This window comes from Ornithodoros turicata, chromosome 3, assembly GCF_037126465.1.
Source record: "Ornithodoros turicata isolate Travis chromosome 3, ASM3712646v1, whole genome shotgun sequence".
Classification (NCBI taxonomy): Eukaryota; Metazoa; Arthropoda; class Arachnida; order Ixodida; family Argasidae; genus Ornithodoros; species Ornithodoros turicata.
The window spans coordinates 13,783,458-13,804,079 of NC_088203.1; the positions used below are offsets into that span (position 1 = coordinate 13,783,458).

Here is a 20,622-nt window from a genome sequence, read left to right on the forward strand (position 1 = left end):
TCAGTTGCAAGTGCTCGCCGTCTTCCGCGAGGAAGCTAAATACGGGGGTATCGTGTGCTTAGATTTCAACACACACAAAATAAACCTCAGGTTGGCAAAGCCAGCGAGCAATAGAATGTGCTAGATAGAACCACTGCGGTAGGCAGACAGCACCTTCAAGCTCTCAACTAACCAACCTCCCAGACGAGCAGCAACATGACTTTTGCCGCTTGGCGACGGCTCTGCGTAAGGTAAGCTTCATGAAATCCGCGTTGACTAGCTGAGTGTTTGGTCAAAGGAAAAAATGGAGATGTTAGTCCCAAGCTACTCGGGACTGGCTACTCCAGGACTAGTTGTTTCAGCTGTTCTTAGGGTCAGTTCTCACTTGGCGACGCCCGACGCGGCGTCGTGAGCGGGCGGCGGAAGTAGAGGCGCATTTCCGCCGCCCCGTCAGCGCGCACAATTTTCATGTTCCCACCACAGTGGCCTTCCGTCGTCCAAAGCAGACGAAAAATCAGGGGGCGTGGCCTTTCTGTGTCACCTAATTGGTCGCCAGCTGTCGTTCTCGGCAGCTCTCGCCGTCGTCGTGAAAGAAGTTCGGCATGGCAGTTTTTTTGGCTCGACGTCTCTCCTCTCCCGACTCCGGAAATGCGCGTCTATTTCCGCAGCCCGTTCACGACGCCGCGTCGGGCGTCGCCAAGTGAGAACTGGCCCTTACTCAAAGCATGTCGCTACTGATTATTATCACAGAGCCGCCGCAGATAATGCAGTTGCATTGGAGGGTTCGAGTTTTGCATGACCTGTAGGTGGCGCATCTAAACTCCAACATGGCGGACGTATCCAGGTTGTCGATTGGTTTCGATTTTGAGATTTCTGAATTTCTGAACTTCAATGTGGATTCTCGATGTGTTGAAGGTGAATTCGACCCTCCCCTTAATCTGCTCCTCGCGACCGGTTTTGTGCTTCAAAAATTGTCCTTGACTTAAATAAGGGCTACCCGAGCGGAGGAAATGCATCGCGCTTGCCTCGAGTGCTACATGGTACCGCCAGTGTTTCCTTATAGTCCAATGACTCTGTTAGTGTACGAGCACTTCCTTGCTCGGCTCACTGGAATCGAGGCCGTCAGTCCATCGGAGGCCATATTCATAAATGATCCTCGACTCGACCCTCCCCTCAATCTGCTCCTCGCGACCGGTCTTTTGCTTCAAAAGTTGACCGTGTCTTAATTAAACATTCCTTGAGATAAGGCAATCGTTTGCGCTTTCCTCGTGGGCTACACGGCAGTTTCTTTCCTCCACTCACCGGAGTTGAGGCGGGGTGTCGAGTGTAGGTCGTCAGTCCAGCAGGGGCCGCGAACCGGCCGAGCAGAGGAAACCCTTCACGCTTTCCTTTTGTGCTACATAATAGTGCTGGTGTTTCCTTGAAGTACAGTGACTCCGTAGGTGGAGGAGCGCTTCTTTCCTCCGCTCACTGGAAGTAGCGGGGTGCCAAGTAGAGGATATTATTTAAGAATACGGTATCAAGAAGTACGAAAATATACTCAACTTGCACAATTCCTCTCCAGTGATGGTTTCTTTTTAACGTCTCTATCACGAATCCTTTCTTTCGTTTCTCTTTTTTGTTTTTTTGTTTTTTTGTTTCTGTCCCAATAATTAACGAGTCCACAATAGCTCTGTCGTAAACGGAAACAACTTAGCAACAGTGCAAGAGGTAGAACCACAAATCCCGTTCCCTTCCTTCCCCTCCTTCTCATGGCAAAGCGAAGGAGACTAAAGGGAGGCCTTTAGTCTCCTTTGGTCTCCTGAAACAATTTCCCCAATCATCGTGGAAGGAAATGCTTCGCGCTTGCCTCGGGTGCTACACGGTACTGCCAGTGCTTCCTTGGATCCCAGTGGCTCCTGAAGTGGAGGAGTACTTCCTTGCTCAGCTCACTGGAGTCGAAGCTGTCAGTTCATCAAATCACAAGAATCGCGTACACGTACTCAACTTGCACAATTCCTCTCTCGGTGAGGCTTTCTTTTCGACGTCTCTATCCCGAATTCTTTCTTTTTTCTCTATCCCAATAATTAAGTAGTCCATAATGGCTCTGTACTCAACGAAAACAATTTAGCAACAGCGCAAGAGGTGGAACCGAGGTAGAACCACAAATTCCGTTCCCTAGGGAAGTTCGTTAGACAACACATGTGGCGTGATAACGGTGCACGCAGTCCGTCTGTTAAAATTTACACTGCTACGTTCACACTACATCATCGAAAGCCGCGAATGCGGGGAACTCATTCACCGCTTTTACGGCATTCGCGACCCTCTCGTTCACACTGTGCCCCGAACGCCGGGAATGCCGGCAATACTGGCACTACCGTACTCCGCTACAAAAACTGATCCGTTTCATTTTTCGAACTGGTACTCAAGCTCCACACGTGTAATACGTAAAATGTAGTTGTGATAACAACAACTTTATTTTGGCTTTCGAGAGTGGGGAGGTTCATCGGCCACAGGCGATACTCTACCCCATTGCTGGTGGGAATGTGGGGAATAAAATACAGAGCCCCTTCACAATAACGATCGAAATCCGATGGTGTCCAGAAATGTCAAAAGAGCTTTGAGCGCAGAGCGTTGCTGGGCCGGATTAGGCCAGAGACCAGGCAATTTCGATAGGGAGAAGGGGCGGGAGTCCAGCTGACTAAGAGACTCGGAGAGTGCGGTCCGGGAAGGTTGGTAGTGGGGACAATGAAGAAGAATGTGCTCCAGATCCTCAAGAACACCGCAGTGGCAGCAGGTGGGAGAGTCAACTTGTCTCAAGCGGTAACGCCACTGAGCTGTAAAGGCCACATCGAGGCGCATTCGGTGGATTAAAGCAGCATCTTGACGAGAGGTGTTTCGTGGCATGCGGAAAGCGAGCGTTGGATCAACTCTCCTCAACATAGAGGTTGGAAGAATGACAGAATAATAATTGCGAAATACGTATTTATTGCGTTTTATACAGCAACCTGTAAAGCGACGCCCGCTTCGAGGAGCAGACAACGTGCATCTACACACTTCACAACACAGTCGACACACTTACTTCCTCGTCTTCTTTCAGCAGCTGGTATGATGCGGTCTTCATATCTACGTTTCCGCTCCTCTTGCGTTTGCTTTCATACAACATTTAGCGCTACCTTAGAGTCTTGATTATAATTTCGTAGACCAGGTTACACATCCGCCATGTTTGCCGTCTACGCCACTGTTCTCCCGTCCCAGCATTCTCACTCGCGGAGCGCGCTCATTGGTCCAGACTCGCGTTTTTCCCGGCACTCCCGTCAAAAGTAGAGGCAATCTCTACTCTCGCACTGCGGCTTTCGGCATCTTCGCGGGATTCACGGACTGCTGTGTGAACGTGACAAGTTCACCGGCATCTCCGTCGTTCGCGACATTCGCGGCGTTCACTGACGTAGCGTGAACGTAGCATTAGTCCTCTCAACAAACAGCACAGCCGTCCATGTCGTGGGATGCATTATTACACTAAAAAGACTATCGGTACTACATGCTTAAAACGGTTTCATCCTATTTCATATCAGTTTGCCGACAACCTGCAGAGTGAGATTCCAGAGTCTTCACGCTGCATTGTACTTGTACCAAGGGGCGGATCTAGAGGGGGGTTTCGGATGTCCTGACCCCCCTTCTCAATTTCTGTCTTCACACAGTGTTTAATCGACCCTAGATCGCATAACTAGCATGCTGTCCATGGCTGGACCCCCTTCTCAGAAAAATCCTGGATCCGCCCCTGGTTGCACTTTCACGAACATCTTGTTCCCGCCTCCTTTCAGGTCACAATGGAGACGGTTGCAGGTCATACACAGAGAGCTCAGCTACTACCACCGTCACCCACCGGCAGCTCCGCTTATTTCCATGACGATGGCCGATGCCATCGACCGGGCAGCCGCTACTTACGGTGACAACGTTGCCATCACGTCGTGTCATCAAGGCTTAAAGAAGACGTACACCCAGTACAAAAATGATGTGAGATAATGTATTCACTCAGTTACGTGGCGTCTCTACATGTGGATAAGGCTTCTTGTAGGTTGACCACCTGGCAGCCGGTTTTGTGTCCCTTGGCCTTCCTATTGGCTCTGCAGTTGGAATCATCATGGCCAACATGTACGAGTGGGTTGTCGTTCTGTTTGCTGCAGCGAAAGCTGGGCTCGTTCTGGTCAGTAACGTTAGCCCGCAGCTACAATGCTTTTACGTCTTTTGATAGAGTTTATTGCAGTCAAAAGTAGTCATTTTCACGGCCTTATATTCCAGGTGAACGTCAACACAGCGTGCAAGGTGCCTGAACTAGAGTACTGTCTGACTAAGGTACGGTGGTACGAAGTACCTATGGCCAACCTACAGCCACCTCATGCACTCACTACTTTGCAGATTGACTGCCGTGCTCTCGTCATATCCGACAAGTTTGCCAGACAGGACTACTATCGCATGCTTCTCGAAATAGCTCCAGAACTGGAAACGTCCGTAGCCGGAGAACTCAGAAGTTCAAGGTAGACAGTATCCTAAGAGAATTCAGCTCCGGGATTGTTCTCTGCGTACCATATACGGAGCAGTCGCAGATGGGTAACAGATGTCTTTATCGTGTTCCTGAAAATGTTCAGCCGTTTCTTGCACGGAGTGGGTCGCGTTTCATAACATGTCACAAAAGCGATTGGCGGCGTATCAGTATAAAAAATATGTACGGAAAATACTCTGAGACTACAGGTGCCGTGACCTCCGGCGGCCGTATGTCTCCTACACACATATTCTTGCTTTCCGCTCTTCAGAAAGAGGCCTTGGAGGCGATATTGATTGTGCACATTGATTGGCTGATTGTGCACATTAGGACGTCATACTTCTAAAAACCCGAACTTAACTATGTGACACGTCCACGTCACATAGAGATAAATATTTTTCCAGAGTACAGTGGCGATGCACACGGATTGCAATGTCATAGGTTAGTAAGATTCTAAAGTTACGGGGTTTGGCCTGCGGACGTCGACAATAAGACACGGCAGCTCCTTTTCTGGTTACCATAATCTCTCTACGTATCGCGCCGACAAATGCCATTAAATGTGGACTAGCAAAGGCGTGATCGTCTGTACTTTCAGTGCGTTATCAAACGCTCATTACAGCTCGTCTAGTGCGGTCATCTCTTGTTTTCTCTTTCGGCTATCTATAGACTGCCACTTCTGAAGCACGTGATCGTGATGAGCAACGACAGCAAGCCGTAAGATGACTAGGATCTCATTTTCTGGTACTGTGGACTTTTAGACATTGTTCACAATTTCAGAGGAACACTCTCGGAAGCAGACCTCCTGGACTCCGTGACCGGAGAGCACCGTCAGGAGATGCACAAAATCTGCTCTCGGATGCAGTTCGACGCACCCTTCAACGTCCAGTTCACCTCGGTAATACTGCAATGCTTGACCACCACGCATTTAAAATACAGAGTTCGAGGTAACTCGTTACTGTAACCAAGTTCCTTTTTTTGGTAACTTGTATCTTAACTCGATGCTTTTGCGCCGTGGTAACTTTCAGAGGAACTCGTTTCTTTTTCAGGTGACTTTGCCAAAGTGTTAAGTTCCAAGTTACTTTTAACTCGCTTTTTACTCACGTCCACATATTTTCTTGCTTTCTCTCCGGTTCCTTCATGGCATTTTTTTCCCTAAAACGTAATATTCAATCAATGACAGTATTGTATTCAGAAAGTAAAAACCGCTGCCATTGAAATGAATCTGAACCATTGTGCGCCCACAGGGAGTAAGATGCAAAGCCTTCGAATAGACCTCTACCGGAGAAATGTCATCATGACATTGGGAGACAGACCGAAACCGAAACAAACCAGAAGATGAGGGCTAGGTTCAACAAATGGGCTCCTTGTTCACTGCCTCCTATTGAAAGAAAAGTAGGACCGAAGGTCGCGTCCCTTTCAGGGACCATCGTAGTCCCCTCAAGACTATGGCTTTCGGGCGCGACCTTGTTCACCTCTAGCTTCGAGCGTAGTTGAATTCTACCAAATTGGTGGCGCTGTCGAACACTATGACGTCATTTGTTTACAAACAGGGGGAGGTCTATGGTTGGGCATAAACGAAAACGATCTAACCGTGTTGCACTCCTCCGCAGGCAACTCAAGGTCTAACTCAATTGCTCATGCGCGCTGCACCTGCGTAATGCTATTTTGTGTCCGAAGTAACTTGGAAGTAACTCGTTCTTTTTTTAAGTAACTCAGAAACCGCGAGTTCCATTTCAGGCTGAAGAACTTCTTTATTAACTTAGTTACATTTTTCACGCGGTACCTTAACTTGTAACGAGTTTTTTTTTACGGGTAACTTCGCAATCTATGTTAAAATATGACTTTTTTTTTGGGGGGGGGGGGTAAAACTCAGCTCTTACAACTACGAGGTCCCTGTCTGACAGGTAGATTATTTTATTCTGACGTCTTTCCGGCTTAGGGTACAACCGGAAAACCCAAGGGTGCCCTTCTGTCTCACTTCAATATTCTCAATAACGCCTACACAGTTGGACGCATCATGGGTTATCATAAACAGGTACTGTTGCCACAAAATTTTCTCCGAGTACAGAGATCAATAATGTCATGACCGATCGAATTTCAGCAAGACTCCCTCTGCTTGAACGTTCCTCTGGTCCACTGCTTCAGCTGTGTCGTAGGCACAATTTGCGCTGCTCTCTTTGGATCTACGGTGGTCATGCCAGCTCCCAGTTTCAATGGAACGGCCGCATTGAAAGCTATCTCAGCTGAAAAGTATATCTTCTGTGCGTTTTGTCGCACACGCATTTATCCGTTGCGCGTCGCAGGTGCACAACTCTGTATGGGACGCCGACCATGTTCATTGACATGATGCGAGAAGTGGACACTCCTGGTACTTCAAACGATGTTTCATCTGTCTCGAAAGGTATGAACGCTCGTGTATGTATATTGAAGACAGTAATGGACCAGTTACTCCGCAAGGTCGAGGACAGCTATTCCTACTGACCTTCCAGACATATTTGAGCACAGTTGCTCCCACCCCCCACCCCCCGAAGTCGGCCCAGGACACACACTACACTGACCCACCTGTCCCGCACTTCTCCTTCCCCGTCTGTCTACTGTACGCAGTTCACAGCCACAGTTGCTTTGCGGCACCTCAGAACTTGGGAAAATATTCTTTCTGTTGGTGCCTATTAACCTAACAGTGCTTTCTGAATGTGCAAGTGCGAGTTTCCATGTTCGAACGCTTGTCGCGTGGCATACGTGATGCTGATAACGGGCGCCGTGGTGTATCCACTGAGAGCACTTGCTTGGACTAGGTGAATGCTAATTTTTAGATTGCGATTATTTGTACTGCGGATAGCTATATATGGGGATGTGCGGGGTGTGCTGAAAGAAATTGAATGTTTTGAAACCCGCGCGAATAAAAAGCGGATACAACCGCGCGCGGTGTCCGCGTTACTACATGCAAGTATGCATTGGCGCATCTTCGAACGTGCAGAAGGTGGAGCCACAACAGATGATTTCAGAAAATCGCATTGCATCCTGGGCGCCTACTGAGTATGGGAACCAAGAATAATCCTTCACGTTTCGCTTTTGCTGACCTTGACACGTCGTGGACAATGGACCGGTAGGGGAGAAATCGAAACAGTTTGGAGGCCCGTTTCTTTCGTTTTAGTAAGCTCCCACAGTTCAAAGCGGCGCTAAGCACTCTGGGATTTTCTGAAGTAATCTATTCAGAGTACTCAGTGGAACAAAAATGGCGTGTCCAATTCTGTCACTCATTGCGTTGCTGTGCATTTTGCCGCCATCAATGGAAGACCATGAATGACATAAATAATTTCTATACACAGAAGTAAAAACCTCTATCACGTAGTATTTTCGTCGTGCAGATTTTATTCCCACCAACGCAGTAATTGAGAATGTGCGGGTGTACTCGATGTCCGCGCGGCTCGGCTGCGGATGTAAACGCGGATGCAGATACTGTCATTGTTATCCGCGCACACGTCTGTCTATACATGTAGGATGCTGCACCATTTAACTTCGACCTTCCACTTAGGCGTCATGTCTGGAGCTCCTTGTCCACCAGAAGTAATTAAGGGTGCCATGCAAAAATTGAATGTAAAGCGGATGCAAGTGAGTTACATTGCCACGTGCATTGTTGGCGAAACTGTGATTTTCATGAATCACATAAAGCTTCCGTCATGAAAATGCAGATCGTTTACGGTACCACAGAATGCAGTCCCGTTATTACAGCAACTGACCCCAGCGAACCTCTCGAGAAATGGATACACACTGTTGGAAAAGCAATCGACCACGTCGAGGTAAAGCAACAACCGGACGTACATGTTGTCAGAAATCTATATTATCTTCGGGTTCCATGGGACATCCATGGGACATCCGATGGACTTTCGTATACAGGGACGAAGTCGATTCACCGCGTTTCTTGCAGGTAAAGATCGTGGACAGGGAGAATCGTATAGTCCCGTTCGGCACGATAGGAGAACTGTGTGCCAGGGGTTACCTTGTCTTCCCTGGTTACTACGGGGATGAGCAGAAGACGCGAGAATCAGTCGAGAACAACTGGTATCATACTGGGTAAGTGAGCTTTCCGTTACCCAGTGACTCACTGATATTCAATAAAATATACAAGTCGACATGCGTTGTACAGATGAAGACCTGTTCATTGCGGTATTTATAATGTTGTTGATGTTAAACTATTTTGGCGCCATCTATTTCCACGTCTGCCACTACTGCGAGCGCTAGCAATTTAAGGTCCAGTCAAAATCCTATAGCTTGCAGGCACTCAAGCCCTAGTTCTGTCAGGTTTCAGTTCCCACTGGCCACTGCCCAGTGGTGCCCAGATCTGGTGGGCCATCGGGCTACCCTGGCGGTGTGTGGTTACCTGCCAGGCTATTACCTTCTCCCCTAGTGCTCCACAAGTTGGAATCACCTGGTGAAGCCTCGCCTCTGATAGTATGCGACACGTAATGACTGGCGGTGTTCTGAAACAAGTGTTCAGAGCCCTATGTTCACAACTTCACATAAATGTAATATCACCTTCTCGGCTTCCGAAGCACGACGTTTGAGCTACTTATGAGACCAATGCTTCATTTCTTTCTCCGCAGCGACGAAGCCACTATGAGCGAGGATGGTCACGTGACAATTTACGGACGTATGAAAGATATGATCATCCGCGGAGGTGAAAACATTTACCCGCGAGAGATTGAAGATGTTCTCTACACTCATCCACATATTGGAGAAGTGCACGTACGTATATCCCCGCAGTCATATCAGGGTGTGAGCATCAGAGTTCCGAAGTAATTTAGTACAAATAATTAAGTTAACGTAATTAATTAATGTGCCCAAAACGAGTAATTGTACGAGGGGTGTTCAAGTCAAACCGGGACTTTGTCTCCTGAGTGTACAAATGGCTCGCGCTACTTTTTTTCGTCATTTTCACACGCGACAAGCTTCCGCGTTCACCACGTGGTGGTCCAAAGTTTGTGCAAAACAGAAGACACGTGCTGGACAAGATGGCCGACAACGATGAGAGCGCGCACGTCGAACAGCGAATTGTCATGAAGGTTCTCGTGAATGAAGGCGTAAAATCATCTGAAATTTACAGAAGACTTCAGGCTCAGTATGGCCACGATACACTTAGCCGCAGCAAAGCGTTTGAGTGGTGCAAACGGTTCCGAGACGGCCGTACATCAGTGCAGGACGATCCCGGCAGGGACGGCTCAGAGCCCAGTATCATAGTTCCTGAGAACATCCAACTTGTGGAGCGCCTGATCCTCAAGGACCGACGGATAACATGTCTCGAACTGGCTCGAAATCGCTGGCGGCGAGGTCTGGACTGTAAGGGGGATGTTGCAGCAACTCCCAGCCAAGTTCCTGTAAGGTGCGTGTCGTGAGATGCGCAAATGCGGGTGTGCATTGTCCTGTAGGAGGAGGACTCCTTTGGTGATGAGGCCCGGCCGCTTTTGCTTCAGCGCCTTATGCACATCCCTGAGAACCTGGCAGTAATATACACTATTGTTGGTGGTACCACTGGGCAGAAAATCAGTATGAACAACGCCAGCCTTGTCCCAGAAAACCGTGGCCATGACCTTACCCGCAGACGGGGTGCTTCGGAACTTCTGGGGAGCTGGCGAGCCCGGATGCTTCCACTGTTTTAATGCGCGTTTAGACTCAGGAGTGAAATGTTGCGCCCGCATTTCATCGCACGTGATGATCCGACCAAGGAACGGCTGTCCTTCAGTGTCGAAACCGGTACCTTAGCTCTTGGGAGATTTCCGGTCTTCTCTGCAGGTCAAACACGGAGAGCTGCCTCGGGACCCAACCGGCACTAACTTTCCGAAACTGGAGGTGTTCATGAATGATAGTGTTCAACGTTCCCACAGAAAGGTCCGTCTTTCGAGCCAGTTCGAGACATGTTATCCGTCGGTCCTTGAGGATCAGGCGCTCCACAAGTTGGATGTTCTCAGGAACTGTGATACTGGGCTCTGAGCCGCCCCGGCTGGGATCGTCCTGCACGTCGTCGTCGATCGTCCTGGATGTACGGCTAGGAACCGTTTGCACGGAACCGTCTCGGAACCGTTTGCACCACTCAAACGCTTTGCTGCGGCGAAGTGTATCGTGGCCATGCTGAGCCTGAAGTCTTTTGTGAATTTCAGATGATTTTACACCTTCATTCACGAGAACCTTCATGACAATTCGCTGTTCGCTGTGCGCGCCCACGTCGTTGTCGGCCATCTTGTCCAGCACGTGTCTTCTGTTTTGCACAAACTTTGGACTACCACGTGGTGAACGCGGAGGCCGGTCGCGTGTGAAAATGACGAAAAAGAAGTAGCGCGAGCCATTTGTACACTCAGGAGACAGAAAGTCCTGGTTTGACTTGAACACCCCTCGTAAAAAGCCTGGCCGAGGGCGGGCCTCAAGTTGCACTCGCGGAACGTCAGGACAAGGTTTGCGGAACCCCAGTTGGGAACCGCCCAGTTCCCTATATGAAGTTGACACACTGTCCCCCGAGGAACACACGGCGGGCACATCGTTCCGCAATAGAACCCCACTAATAACACTAATCAACCGTAGATGTTCACGCGGCCAGGAAGATAGAAGACCTGGCGCAGAAGTTCACCGACAGAAAGAGAAACCCAAACTTCTTGCAACCTGTCCAATTATTGTTCCCCCAACAGGTCTGCGGCGTTCCAGATGCCCGACTGGGCGAAGAAGTTTGTGCGTGGATCAAAACGAAAACTCGGAAGACTTTAGAAGAAGACGATGTTAAAAGCTTCTGCAAGGAAAGAGTAAGCGCATTCTTTTCACTTGCAGCACTACCTTGGACTCCACGCAAGACGGGTTTTCGGGAGCTGCACTTTCCAGCTGAAAGGAACTTTATTAGTAATGCCTTTTTTTTCAACAAGAAAGTGCAACACGCAAATAACCCAGTTCAGATCTGGTGCAGGAGGTGCAAGCGAAAAGAATGCACCTAGTATGAACTACTTTGCTCATATCAGCTGGACCTCTCAGACATGAGAGCGTATAGCGGCAGTAGATTAACCAGAAAATTTTCTTGTGGGGGAGAGGATTTGACCCTCGTTGTCCCTATCCCGAATGCACTACCAATGGTACGATTTCGGGGGGGGGGGTGAATTAGCCCCCGAATGACCCCCCTCTGGCTACGTCACTTATGAGAGAGAGGTCCAGGTTCTCTTTTTTCGAGCTGTATACAGTTATCGTTTCAAAGAGATGGCTTTGTAAGGTCAACCCCGTGTCAGGGGCATATCTATCCGGGGTGCACCCCCCCCCCCCCGAAATCGTGCCTTTGATACAGCTTTCGGGAGAGAGTGAAACGAGGGTGAAATCCTCCTCCCCCATGTCAGGTCCTCTAAAACTCTTCCCGAAATATTTTTTGGGCTATCCCTTCAACGTTCAATCGCCTCCGTGGCTTGTCTTCCATTGCCTCTCGTTCTGGTATTTCACTATTGCTCGAAAGTCCCTAATTAAATAGTTAATGAGGTAATTAATTAATCATCTAGCAGTTGCGTACTCTCTTCGCGAAGGTATATTCCGCCTGACCGCTCTCATAGCTTTTTTTTATTTTTAAGACAATGTGCTGCGGATAAATCAAAGCAACTAAGAAGCATCCACTGCATCTAAACGCCCAAAGGGTCAAACTATTTTCCTTTAGAGTTCTATTTGTTTTGGTAACCTCACCTACAGAGCTAGTATTTCATTTGACCGCTTCCCTTTCATTTAACTGTTTCTTTTTGTTTTGGGGGAATGAATTATAAAATATCTCAAGATATGACTTTTCAGCTTCCTTTTCATTAATCACGTGGATTGTTTTGTTTCCGTTCAATCGTATACACCAGCTTGCTTGCCCCCTCTACTTATGTTCATTGTTTTTTCTGTTTTCAGTTGAGCTACTTCAAGGTTCCCAAGTACATCGTGTTCGTCGACGGCTTTCCCAAGACTGTAACTGGCAAAATCCAGAAGTTCAAAATGCGAGAGGAATCGGTACTTAAGTTGAAGCTAAAAGAATGAACAAATCTCAGATTTCAGTTTGTGTTCATTTGTTTCTCTATAGATTTTCTGTTATGGAGTTTTTCTTACCCAAACAACATAAAAATTAAAAATGAATCGGAATGAAATCGGGAGATGGAGAACGACTTCAGAAGAAATACAATATGATGTAGCACACCAGTAAAAAGCTAATGCCTTTGGTACAGGGAACACTAAATACACAAAAAAATAAAAAAAGACTCAAGCACATTCAGTGCTGCATGTGTAAGTCTTTTTCTTTTTTGTCTCTAGTTTTGGTTTTACCGCATGCACTGAATTTTCTTGCAGCTTTTATTGTGCATCATCAACAACAAGCCTACATCATCAGTTTATCTGAGATGCAGTGGCGTAGCCACGGGGGGGCTAGAGGGGGCCCGAGCCCCCCCCCCCCCCCTCATCTACCTGCCACTGACCGACCCAGGCAAATCGTGCAAATCCGAGGAGAAAATAATATATGGGAGGGGGGGGGGAGGGGACCAGTGTGACGATCGCGAAAGTTCTTACAGTTCATGGCGTCTATCTAAGCAGCACACTTGAATGGTTTCCAAAGAAAGTATGAGCTTTTCAAAATCCTTCCAATCTCCTGACACCACCTCATTGGACATCACAGTGAGTGGGCGGGTTTTCGTATAGAGCCCCCCCCCCCCCTACCTTGGAGGTCTGGCTACGCCACCGCTGAGATATCTCCGTATATGCAGGGTCCAGATGTGATCTGCGTCTTGCTACTTGAACGTATTTACATCGCACACGGATTTAAGGGGGGAAGGGGGCGCATGCCCCGGGGCCCCCACCACTGCAATTGTCACTGCTTCTTCTGCAAACGATAGGGTTCTGGGTTCTGGCCAAAATCACATATTCAGTAAGAACTTTCGTGCAATTGGAAAATACCAGCCCAGTTGAAGGGTATTCGTACAGCTCACTTCCATAATTCAGTTCATGTTCTTAGGCACCTTGAGGCTTGTGTTAACACAAGCCTGGAGGTGACGCACATAATTGTGTGCGCCTGTTGTGTGTTTCAGCCACAGAGCAGTTAATTTGTATCGTGTAAGGTTCATGCATAACCAGGAGCATAATGCTGAGGACATGTTCGAAGATTTAATCAGTTTATTCGACGCACAAGGCATAAACATCAAGGAAGGTATGGCAAGTCCTACGACAATGCTGCGTCCATGAGTGGAAGGTACAAAGGTCTTCAAGCATCAGTTGGCAAGTGGGTTCCTTGCTCAGCGCGCTGTCTGAATCTGTTGGCAAAATTAGCTGCCGAGTGCCCCGGTGATGTTGCCTCTTTTAGGTTTCCTCGAGCAAGTATATACGAGTTAGACACAAGGTGATTACTAACATCACCACAACGATGTCCGGCGACTGCTCAGCAAAGCAGCCTGTTCCGGTACCGAAGACGGTCAGCAGCACACGGTGGTCCTGTATAGAGCGGTCGCTGTCAGAGCCGTCAGGGGATACTGTCTTTTCTTAAACACGCTCGAAGTTATTGCCAGCAATCGAGATGAAAGTTAATGACTGAAGTGCGCATTAAAGCGGGCGGTGTCATCGACTTGGAACGGGAATTTATGTGGTGTTTTGGGACGATATTTTAGACAGAGTGGACATGACCAGCAAAATGTTACAAAGTCCAAAGATACACCTGGACAGCAACCTGAAAATGCTTCGACCTGATGAAGGCGTGAAGCATTCGATCATTACCGCATGGTCGGGGAAGATGTAACTGGAACGAGGGAATATACTGGAATAAGAAAGCTCAATCGGCTACCCAATGTATGGCTGACGCCACCACGCTACGGAACTGTCCCGGAAGTACGGTCTATAGTGCACTCTTAAAAATGAACTTCACCACATAGCACGCTCCTAGCCAACCATCACCCCGAACGACAACGATCTCGCCCTAGATTTGTTGAAAACGGGAGGAGGAGGAGCCTATTTTGTGCCGTGCATAATGACACAAAATAGGCTCCTCCTCCCGTTTTCAACAAATCTAGGGCGAGATCGTTGTCATTCGGGGTGATGGTTGGCTAGGAGCGTGCTATGTGGTGAAGTTCATTTTTAAGAGTGTGGCCCTTCATAGAAGTTCCGGAGAAAGAACTTTAATGCTGTAGAAGTGCAAGGGTGCAGGCGAGCTGGTACATTGTAAAACGATGATAAAACCTGAGTGTCTCAGGTTGTATCGTCGTTTTACAAAGAACTTTCTCCCGGTCCTGGATCAGTTTGGTTTCTCTTGATCAACAGCTGGCCGGTATGAAGAACTATCGTCCTGGTTCCCTTTGGAGAAATCTGCATCGTCGAGGTATATACTTCAGTCTCTGTGCTAAAGCATTTTGCAAGACGAGGTCGGCAGCCGAGGAGCGTTCCTCGAGACGCTTATTATAGAGAACGGAGTGAAGGAAGTTTTCCCTTATGTAGAGTTGCTCTTAGTATATATCTCAGTATGATGGTAGGAGCAGTTCCTGTGAGCGCTCATTTTCGATACTGAGGCTCATTAAGAACAGTCGTCGGGCAACCATGACGCACGGCAGACTTAAAGGGACGGTCTCGTACAGATCGGGCGATTCCGAAACTTAGCTGAAATTACGGGTTACGTTTTCACCACTTCCATATGGAATATTCTTTTCGCAGGTAAGACGAACTAGAAGTGCTCAAAATACCGAACGATACGAGACAAGTTAGTAAATAAGCGTCAACTGCCTTTATTAGGTGGAGTCATCCACGTAAACTGCCGCTCGAAATGAAGATGCGAGACGTATTGACATTGTTGTTCGGCCACATTTTACAATACGCATCTTTCGTTTGACCAGACTACATGCAGCAAGTTTATTGCCGTCGCCGTGATCCTCGAGCACCTTTTGGAAGTCGTCTGCTCTCACCGCTGCAAGAAGGCGCGAGAGCAGACGATTTGTTCATCCAATAAGCGGTCTGCCATCGTAGCGGATATCGCTGTTGCCAACAGAAATCGCAATGTGCTGGCGCTGTTCTTATCAACTTAATTCGTTTATTTAATAACCGTGGCGATTCTGGACGAGCGAATTCACAGTATTACGTTTTCAGATATGAGGAATCGAATGGTACGCTTTGTGGATAGGCCAGGGTGTACGAGACCGTCCCTTTAATACCTTGTCACTGTTATACAAAGGGATACTCTTAAACAGCTTGATTTTACGGAGCTCATTACCGATTTTTGAGTAAGGAGTCAACGACGGTTCCAATTTGCGCTAGCAGCGTAATGTAGTCTTGAATAGCTTGCTAGATAGTAGATACGAGATCTTAGAAGATGTAAACTATAAAAGCTAATGTGAGGGACTCCTCCTAGAAAATCTGTGGTAATAAACGAACTAACTGCTTTACATTCAACTTTTTCATATACGTATATATTGCACGGCATATTCGCACCGAGGTCAGGCATCACTATGACCATAATTTATCTTTATGAAGCGCCATGAAAAGTACTGATGAGGCGGAAGGGCCCTCCATGTACGCAGCCCCCCCTCCCCCTGTAAATCCGGCACTGATCGCACATCATACAAGTCGTAAGATTAAGATTCCCTAAAGATTTCTATGTCGCACATCGATCCGGTATGTGCGGTTGCTTTCTCGAAATGTGAATGACCTCTTCACTTTAGGTTACACTGTGCCCCTTGTGGTTGGGTTGTGCCGTCTCATTGAGAGCGCCAGGTGAGCGTTCATACATCGTTGAGGTCGAAGGAAGACATAGGAAACTCGTTTTTCCAACGCGTTCTGCCTTTACGGTTGCTTCACGCTTCCACAGGAGGTACGTTTGCGTAAGATCCTTCCGGCTTCAAAACAACCGGAGGCTCTTTTCCATTTCGAAACTGGCGCCGTTTTCTTCTGCTCTTCACCGGAACCCGGAAATCGACGATAGGTGTTGCCGCGCTGCGGCGATCACCAGAAGCTCTCGTCGTGATTTCTGGTGCTGATAGTTTTACTTTTTTACTTGCATAGGGTGTTCTCTTCGCCCTTTTTTCTATCGTCCACGGATATATCGCCCTCGTAGCCCGTTGACCCGTGTTGCCGTCGACACAATCCAATGACGTTTTGTGCTGGGTGCTCAAACTATTTGGTGCCTCCAGATGAGTGCTTTTTATAGAAAGTGCTGGGCTATACGCTCTGGAGGTAGGCCTGGCTCGCCGACAGCATAGATAGAAGGGTTTGAGTGGTGTCCTGTCTTTTCTCCGTGCATCCCGGAATACTCATCGCTGCATATCAGTCTTAGCTCAAGCCTGAACATACGAGATAATCCTTGAAAACAATATGCAGCAGAACGTGAGGCATTCGGCTTCCAAAAACACGACGGAGTGCTCTCGAGGAGTGTGTTTTCCAACCGAAGTCGCTTTTTGATAACTCTCGTCCTTTTTCTCGTCGAATTCAAATACTGTTTTATACACGCAGCGCGACAGCGTTGAGGGTGTGATGAGTGGATGTGGTGCAAGTGGTTATAGCGGCATAAGTCTCCGTGAAATGGTGCTCTGACCCCGCTTCGTAGTCGCGAAATGACTTTGGTAGTGTCGCAGTGTTATTAATGGTTGTGTACCGTAAGGATCCCTCCAAGGCAAGTATCACGCTGCTCTTACTTTCTCCTTCACTTTCCTGCATTTTTAAGCCGCTTTGAATGAGCGCACGGAGGTGTTTCTGAGCATGCCGCACGGCGAACCTGTCAGATAGCCACGGATAACACCGCACCCCGAGATGTATGACTATCGGAATGCCATCACGCACATATGACCACATTTGACGAAAGTGGAGTACTTAAAGCAAGTAAGGCTATTAAAGCTGATGAGGCTCCTGAAGGTTAGGAGAACGTGAAGGGAAACTACGTTTACTTTGCGGTTCTTGGGCCGAAGCCAACTTTTTGTTACGCGGATTTGATGCATTCGGAAAGTTTAATTCGTCCGGAATGGGAGGGGAGCTTGGTTCCTCATAAAGTGATTTTGGCATGAAGTTAACTTCCTTGCATTCTGAAAGCAGTGCTGCCAGCGCACTCAGTCCTTATATACATGTACATCACTTTTTACACACACACCATGTTCTGCTGACCGTTGATGTGCCTGACTACAAGCATTCTGAAATTCACGTGGAATATGGGAACCTCATCCTCGGGCACTTTTTGTTCCAAGGCACTGAAGTGTAAAACATTTAAAACATTGTATTCATTTTTTAACACTTTCTCTGCGTGAGCTAACCTTAGCTTTGTAACACGGTCCACTTGTTGGCCTTTTAGTTACCCCAGGAGCATAGCATACACGTTGCAGCTATGGCTTTGGGGTTGTTATGGTTTAAGCCGGTGTTTCTTGCACATGCACAGCGTTAAGTGTTGTAACTCTCATGTTTGTGCAACAATGTGTGTGGGGCTAAGCTGTTCGAGCTACCGCAGTAACCAAACCCAGTAACCACCTCAGGAGCATAGAATGCAGGCTATGGTGATGTCTTAGGGGTTTTTACTGCCTAAACCAATGGTTCTTCCACATGCGAAAATCTTAAGGCATGGGTCATAAATTGCACATCATAGCCCCCGTGTTTGTGCAAAAGTGTGTGCGGGGCAAAGCCGTTGAAGCAGCTGCCAACATTTGGGTGAACTGCTTCTGCACTTAGCAGACAGGTATATCCGCAACAGGTTGAGTGGCCGTCGATTTCCTGCAATCCACAGAAGATATTGCTTTACTCGTTCACCAAAAAACTCCGCAAAGATTCCTTACCGTTGCTGGTCTTGGTCTAGGTGGAGAACTCTACAGGAAGCCCGGCCATTTCCACTGAGAGCCTCAATGGTTCCGATGAGGCCGACAAGACCTTGGCCCCAACGTGTGCCCCCACGGGAAGTCCCGGGGGGACCACGTGGAAACCCGGGGTTCCCAGAGCGGTCTTGACATGTCGCCCCAACTCGCACCCGTTTCCCGAACGGGTGCTCAGCCTGGACCAGCCAGCCAAGGTGGGCCGGTCGGTCGCGCGATCCCGACAGGCACCCAACAACGCCATCTTTGACTGCAAGGTCCTCTCGCGTAACCACGCGTTGCTCTGGTATGACAACGGAAAGGTGAGTCTCCCATCGGGGGTCTTAATTCCGACAGAGACTACTTTATTTTGCACGAGGTCTGACGAGAAGAAGAAACACGTAAATCGTGTGAAGCTGCGTGATACTTAGAGCCTGAAGTTTCTGAGTAATATTTTTTTTCTAAATTTGGGGTGTAAAAATTGAGTAAATAGACACGCGCTCTAAATTTGTGAAAAATGTTTCCAGTATGCTAAATTTGGGGAGAAATCAGACTCAGTTACTCAAACTACCCGTAGTGGTTTGGTACGCGCAGTGATGTAACTGCATTTGCTGCCAAATAAGTTTGTGTGCATTTCTACAGTCGGGGCAAGTTTCTGGGTAAAAATCTCGTTTCGTCCTAAAGAGGCAATTTTCAGTTCGGGAAAAACTCTGGTTAAATCCTAAAACTTCAGGCTGTACTGATACTGGGGGCACGAATATTATACTGCGCACGACCTAGAAATCTTCAGTACAAAAGCATCCACGTAAAGTTCGCGCCCTTTTCCGTAGGCACGTACTTAGGAAGTACTGTGAAGTACAGGGCGGGTGCTATGAAAGTTCAGTGACATTTTAGCACGTGACAGTATCCCTTCTTGACAGACAGACTTCCGCTGCCACACAGTGAAGAGTTTATGCCAGATAGACCCACGAGAAAATTGTGGTTTCCAGCTAAACAAAATAAATACGGCCACTCAGACTGTCGTCTTCATGTATTTCCTTGTGTGAAACCGATGTACGGAGAAGAAAGTTTGCGTGGTCTTATTTATGTTGTTACGCTCTGCTTGGTAACCGCAAGTTTTTTTGTAGGTTTCTCTGGCGTAAATTATTTACTCTGGGTCAGGGTAAGCCTGTGCGTCAAGGACGAAATGGGACTGACCTTTTAGAGCATCCGCCCTGTACAAGACCCCGTCTTATACTCTTGAGCCGCGATACTGCTCAACTACAGGTTTTCCCGCCGATTTTAATCCAAGTGCCAGCTAAATTAATCCATCCCCCATAAAGTTTGCGTGGCACATGGATTAATTTTGCTGGCACTTGGATTAAAATCGCCGGGAAAACCTGTAGTCTCCGGAAAGCTAATAAAAATGGCCCCCTGTGAGCGTTTCTCTTTTTGTCCATTCCAGTTCTACCTGCAAGACACAAAGAGTAGCAACGGCACTTTTGTCAATAACCAGCGTTTGAGCAAGGGCTCAGAGGAGTCTCCTGCTCGTGAGGTGTGCTCAGGGGACATCGTCCAGTTTGGGGTTGACGTCGTAGAAAACTCTAGGAAAGGTCAGGTTTGCAAATTGGTTCGCCCACAGGGTGGTGCACTGAAGTTGCCTTAATCTGCCTGGTTGCAGTGACCCACGGTTGTATAGTAGCCACATTGAGGCTATTTCTGCCAGATGGAAAGGAAGCAAAGGCCAGGTGAGAACATGCATGTTATGTGTTCCAGAGTTTTTATATAGTTTTATTAGCTTGCCCATAAATAGGGAGTGACTTTTTCAGGTTAAACGCGATTCCGCCCGATCTTTCATCGTTAATTTCTTAGGCAAATTGAGGCTTTGTATGTATTTGTCCCTTCTATGTTGTTCCAGCCTCAGAACATAAGTTCTTTCATGTTCATCTTTTCCTTGTTTCCTTTTCTGTATCTATAAAGAGGTCTCCCAAATTTTGGGGGTTTACCCGGAAGTTTGCTCGTATCGGTTATCCAGAAATTCGTTATCCTGGCGAAAAGGGATGTCTCCCGAGGAATCCGGATAATCGGGACATGGCTGTACGTACAGGGTGTCGAACCGACACGCACCGAGGTTTTTAAAAGGGTGGAGCGCTCGACAGGAATTAAACCGACTGAATGTTGTTAGAAGACGTGTCACAGTCACCGGTGTTGTTCGCATTCTGTTTAATTAATTAAATGAGTGTAATTGGCTAGCTTTTCAAATATTTGTTTAAGTGCCGCAACGTCAGTTCAAAAGCTGTAGAGCTGCTCGAGAAACTCGAGACTCGGGTGTTTCAAACAATATCACTTTCTCTTTCTTTTTTTTTT

General features: G+C 47.7%; 2 protein-coding genes across 3 annotated transcripts in view; both read left to right on the plus strand.

Moving 5' to 3' along the window:
- The first annotated feature begins 3 nt into the window (after positions 1-3).
- Positions 4-12,546, plus strand: LOC135388148 (medium-chain acyl-CoA ligase ACSF2, mitochondrial-like). Of its 2 annotated transcripts, XM_064617510.1 has the most exons (16): positions 4-230; positions 3,783-3,975; positions 4,037-4,165; positions 4,261-4,314; positions 4,378-4,496; positions 5,168-5,215; positions 5,279-5,396; positions 6,441-6,536; positions 6,603-6,751; positions 6,805-6,902; positions 8,037-8,113; positions 8,194-8,301; positions 8,430-8,575; positions 9,106-9,247; positions 11,179-11,289; positions 12,404-12,546. In XM_064617510.1, exons 1-16 carry the CDS (start codon positions 196-198, stop codon positions 12,527-12,529), a joined length of 1,749 nt encoding a protein of 582 aa, XP_064473580.1. In that variant the 5' UTR covers positions 4-195; the 3' UTR covers positions 12,530-12,546. The 2 variants fall into 2 exon arrangements, with proteins under 2 accessions (XP_064473580.1, XP_064473581.1); XM_064617511.1 differs by lacking the exons at positions 9,106-9,247; positions 11,179-11,289; positions 12,404-12,546 and adding an exon at positions 8,804-9,017.
- Positions 12,547-16,452: 3,906 nt separating this feature from the next.
- The window catches only part of LOC135388152 (sarcolemmal membrane-associated protein-like), a 30,587-nt gene continuing 26,417 nt past the window's right edge, over positions 16,453-20,622 (plus strand). Inside the window, exons 1-4 of the mRNA XM_064617517.1 lie at positions 16,453-17,120; positions 18,285-18,599; positions 19,721-19,868; positions 19,937-20,003. Of these exons, the coding sequence (XP_064473587.1) occupies positions 17,091-17,120; positions 18,285-18,599; positions 19,721-19,868; positions 19,937-20,003 (560 nt within the window). The 5' untranslated portion in view covers positions 16,453-17,090. The remainder of the gene's footprint in view (positions 17,121-18,284; positions 18,600-19,720; positions 19,869-19,936; positions 20,004-20,622) is intronic.

Bases quoted from the DNA above. Each gene is read 5' to 3' on its own strand.
- LOC135388148 (XM_064617510.1), top strand. From the start codon at position 196: ATGACTTTTGCCGCTTGGCGACGGCTCTGCGTAAG. The intron at 231-3,782 runs GTAAGCTTCATG...GCCTCCTTTCAG, and splicing joins TGGCGACGGCTCTGCGTAAG to GTCACAATGGAGACGGTTGC. The intron at 6,903-8,036 runs GTATGAACGCTC...CCTTCCACTTAG, and splicing joins TGTTTCATCTGTCTCGAAAG to GCGTCATGTCTGGAGCTCCT.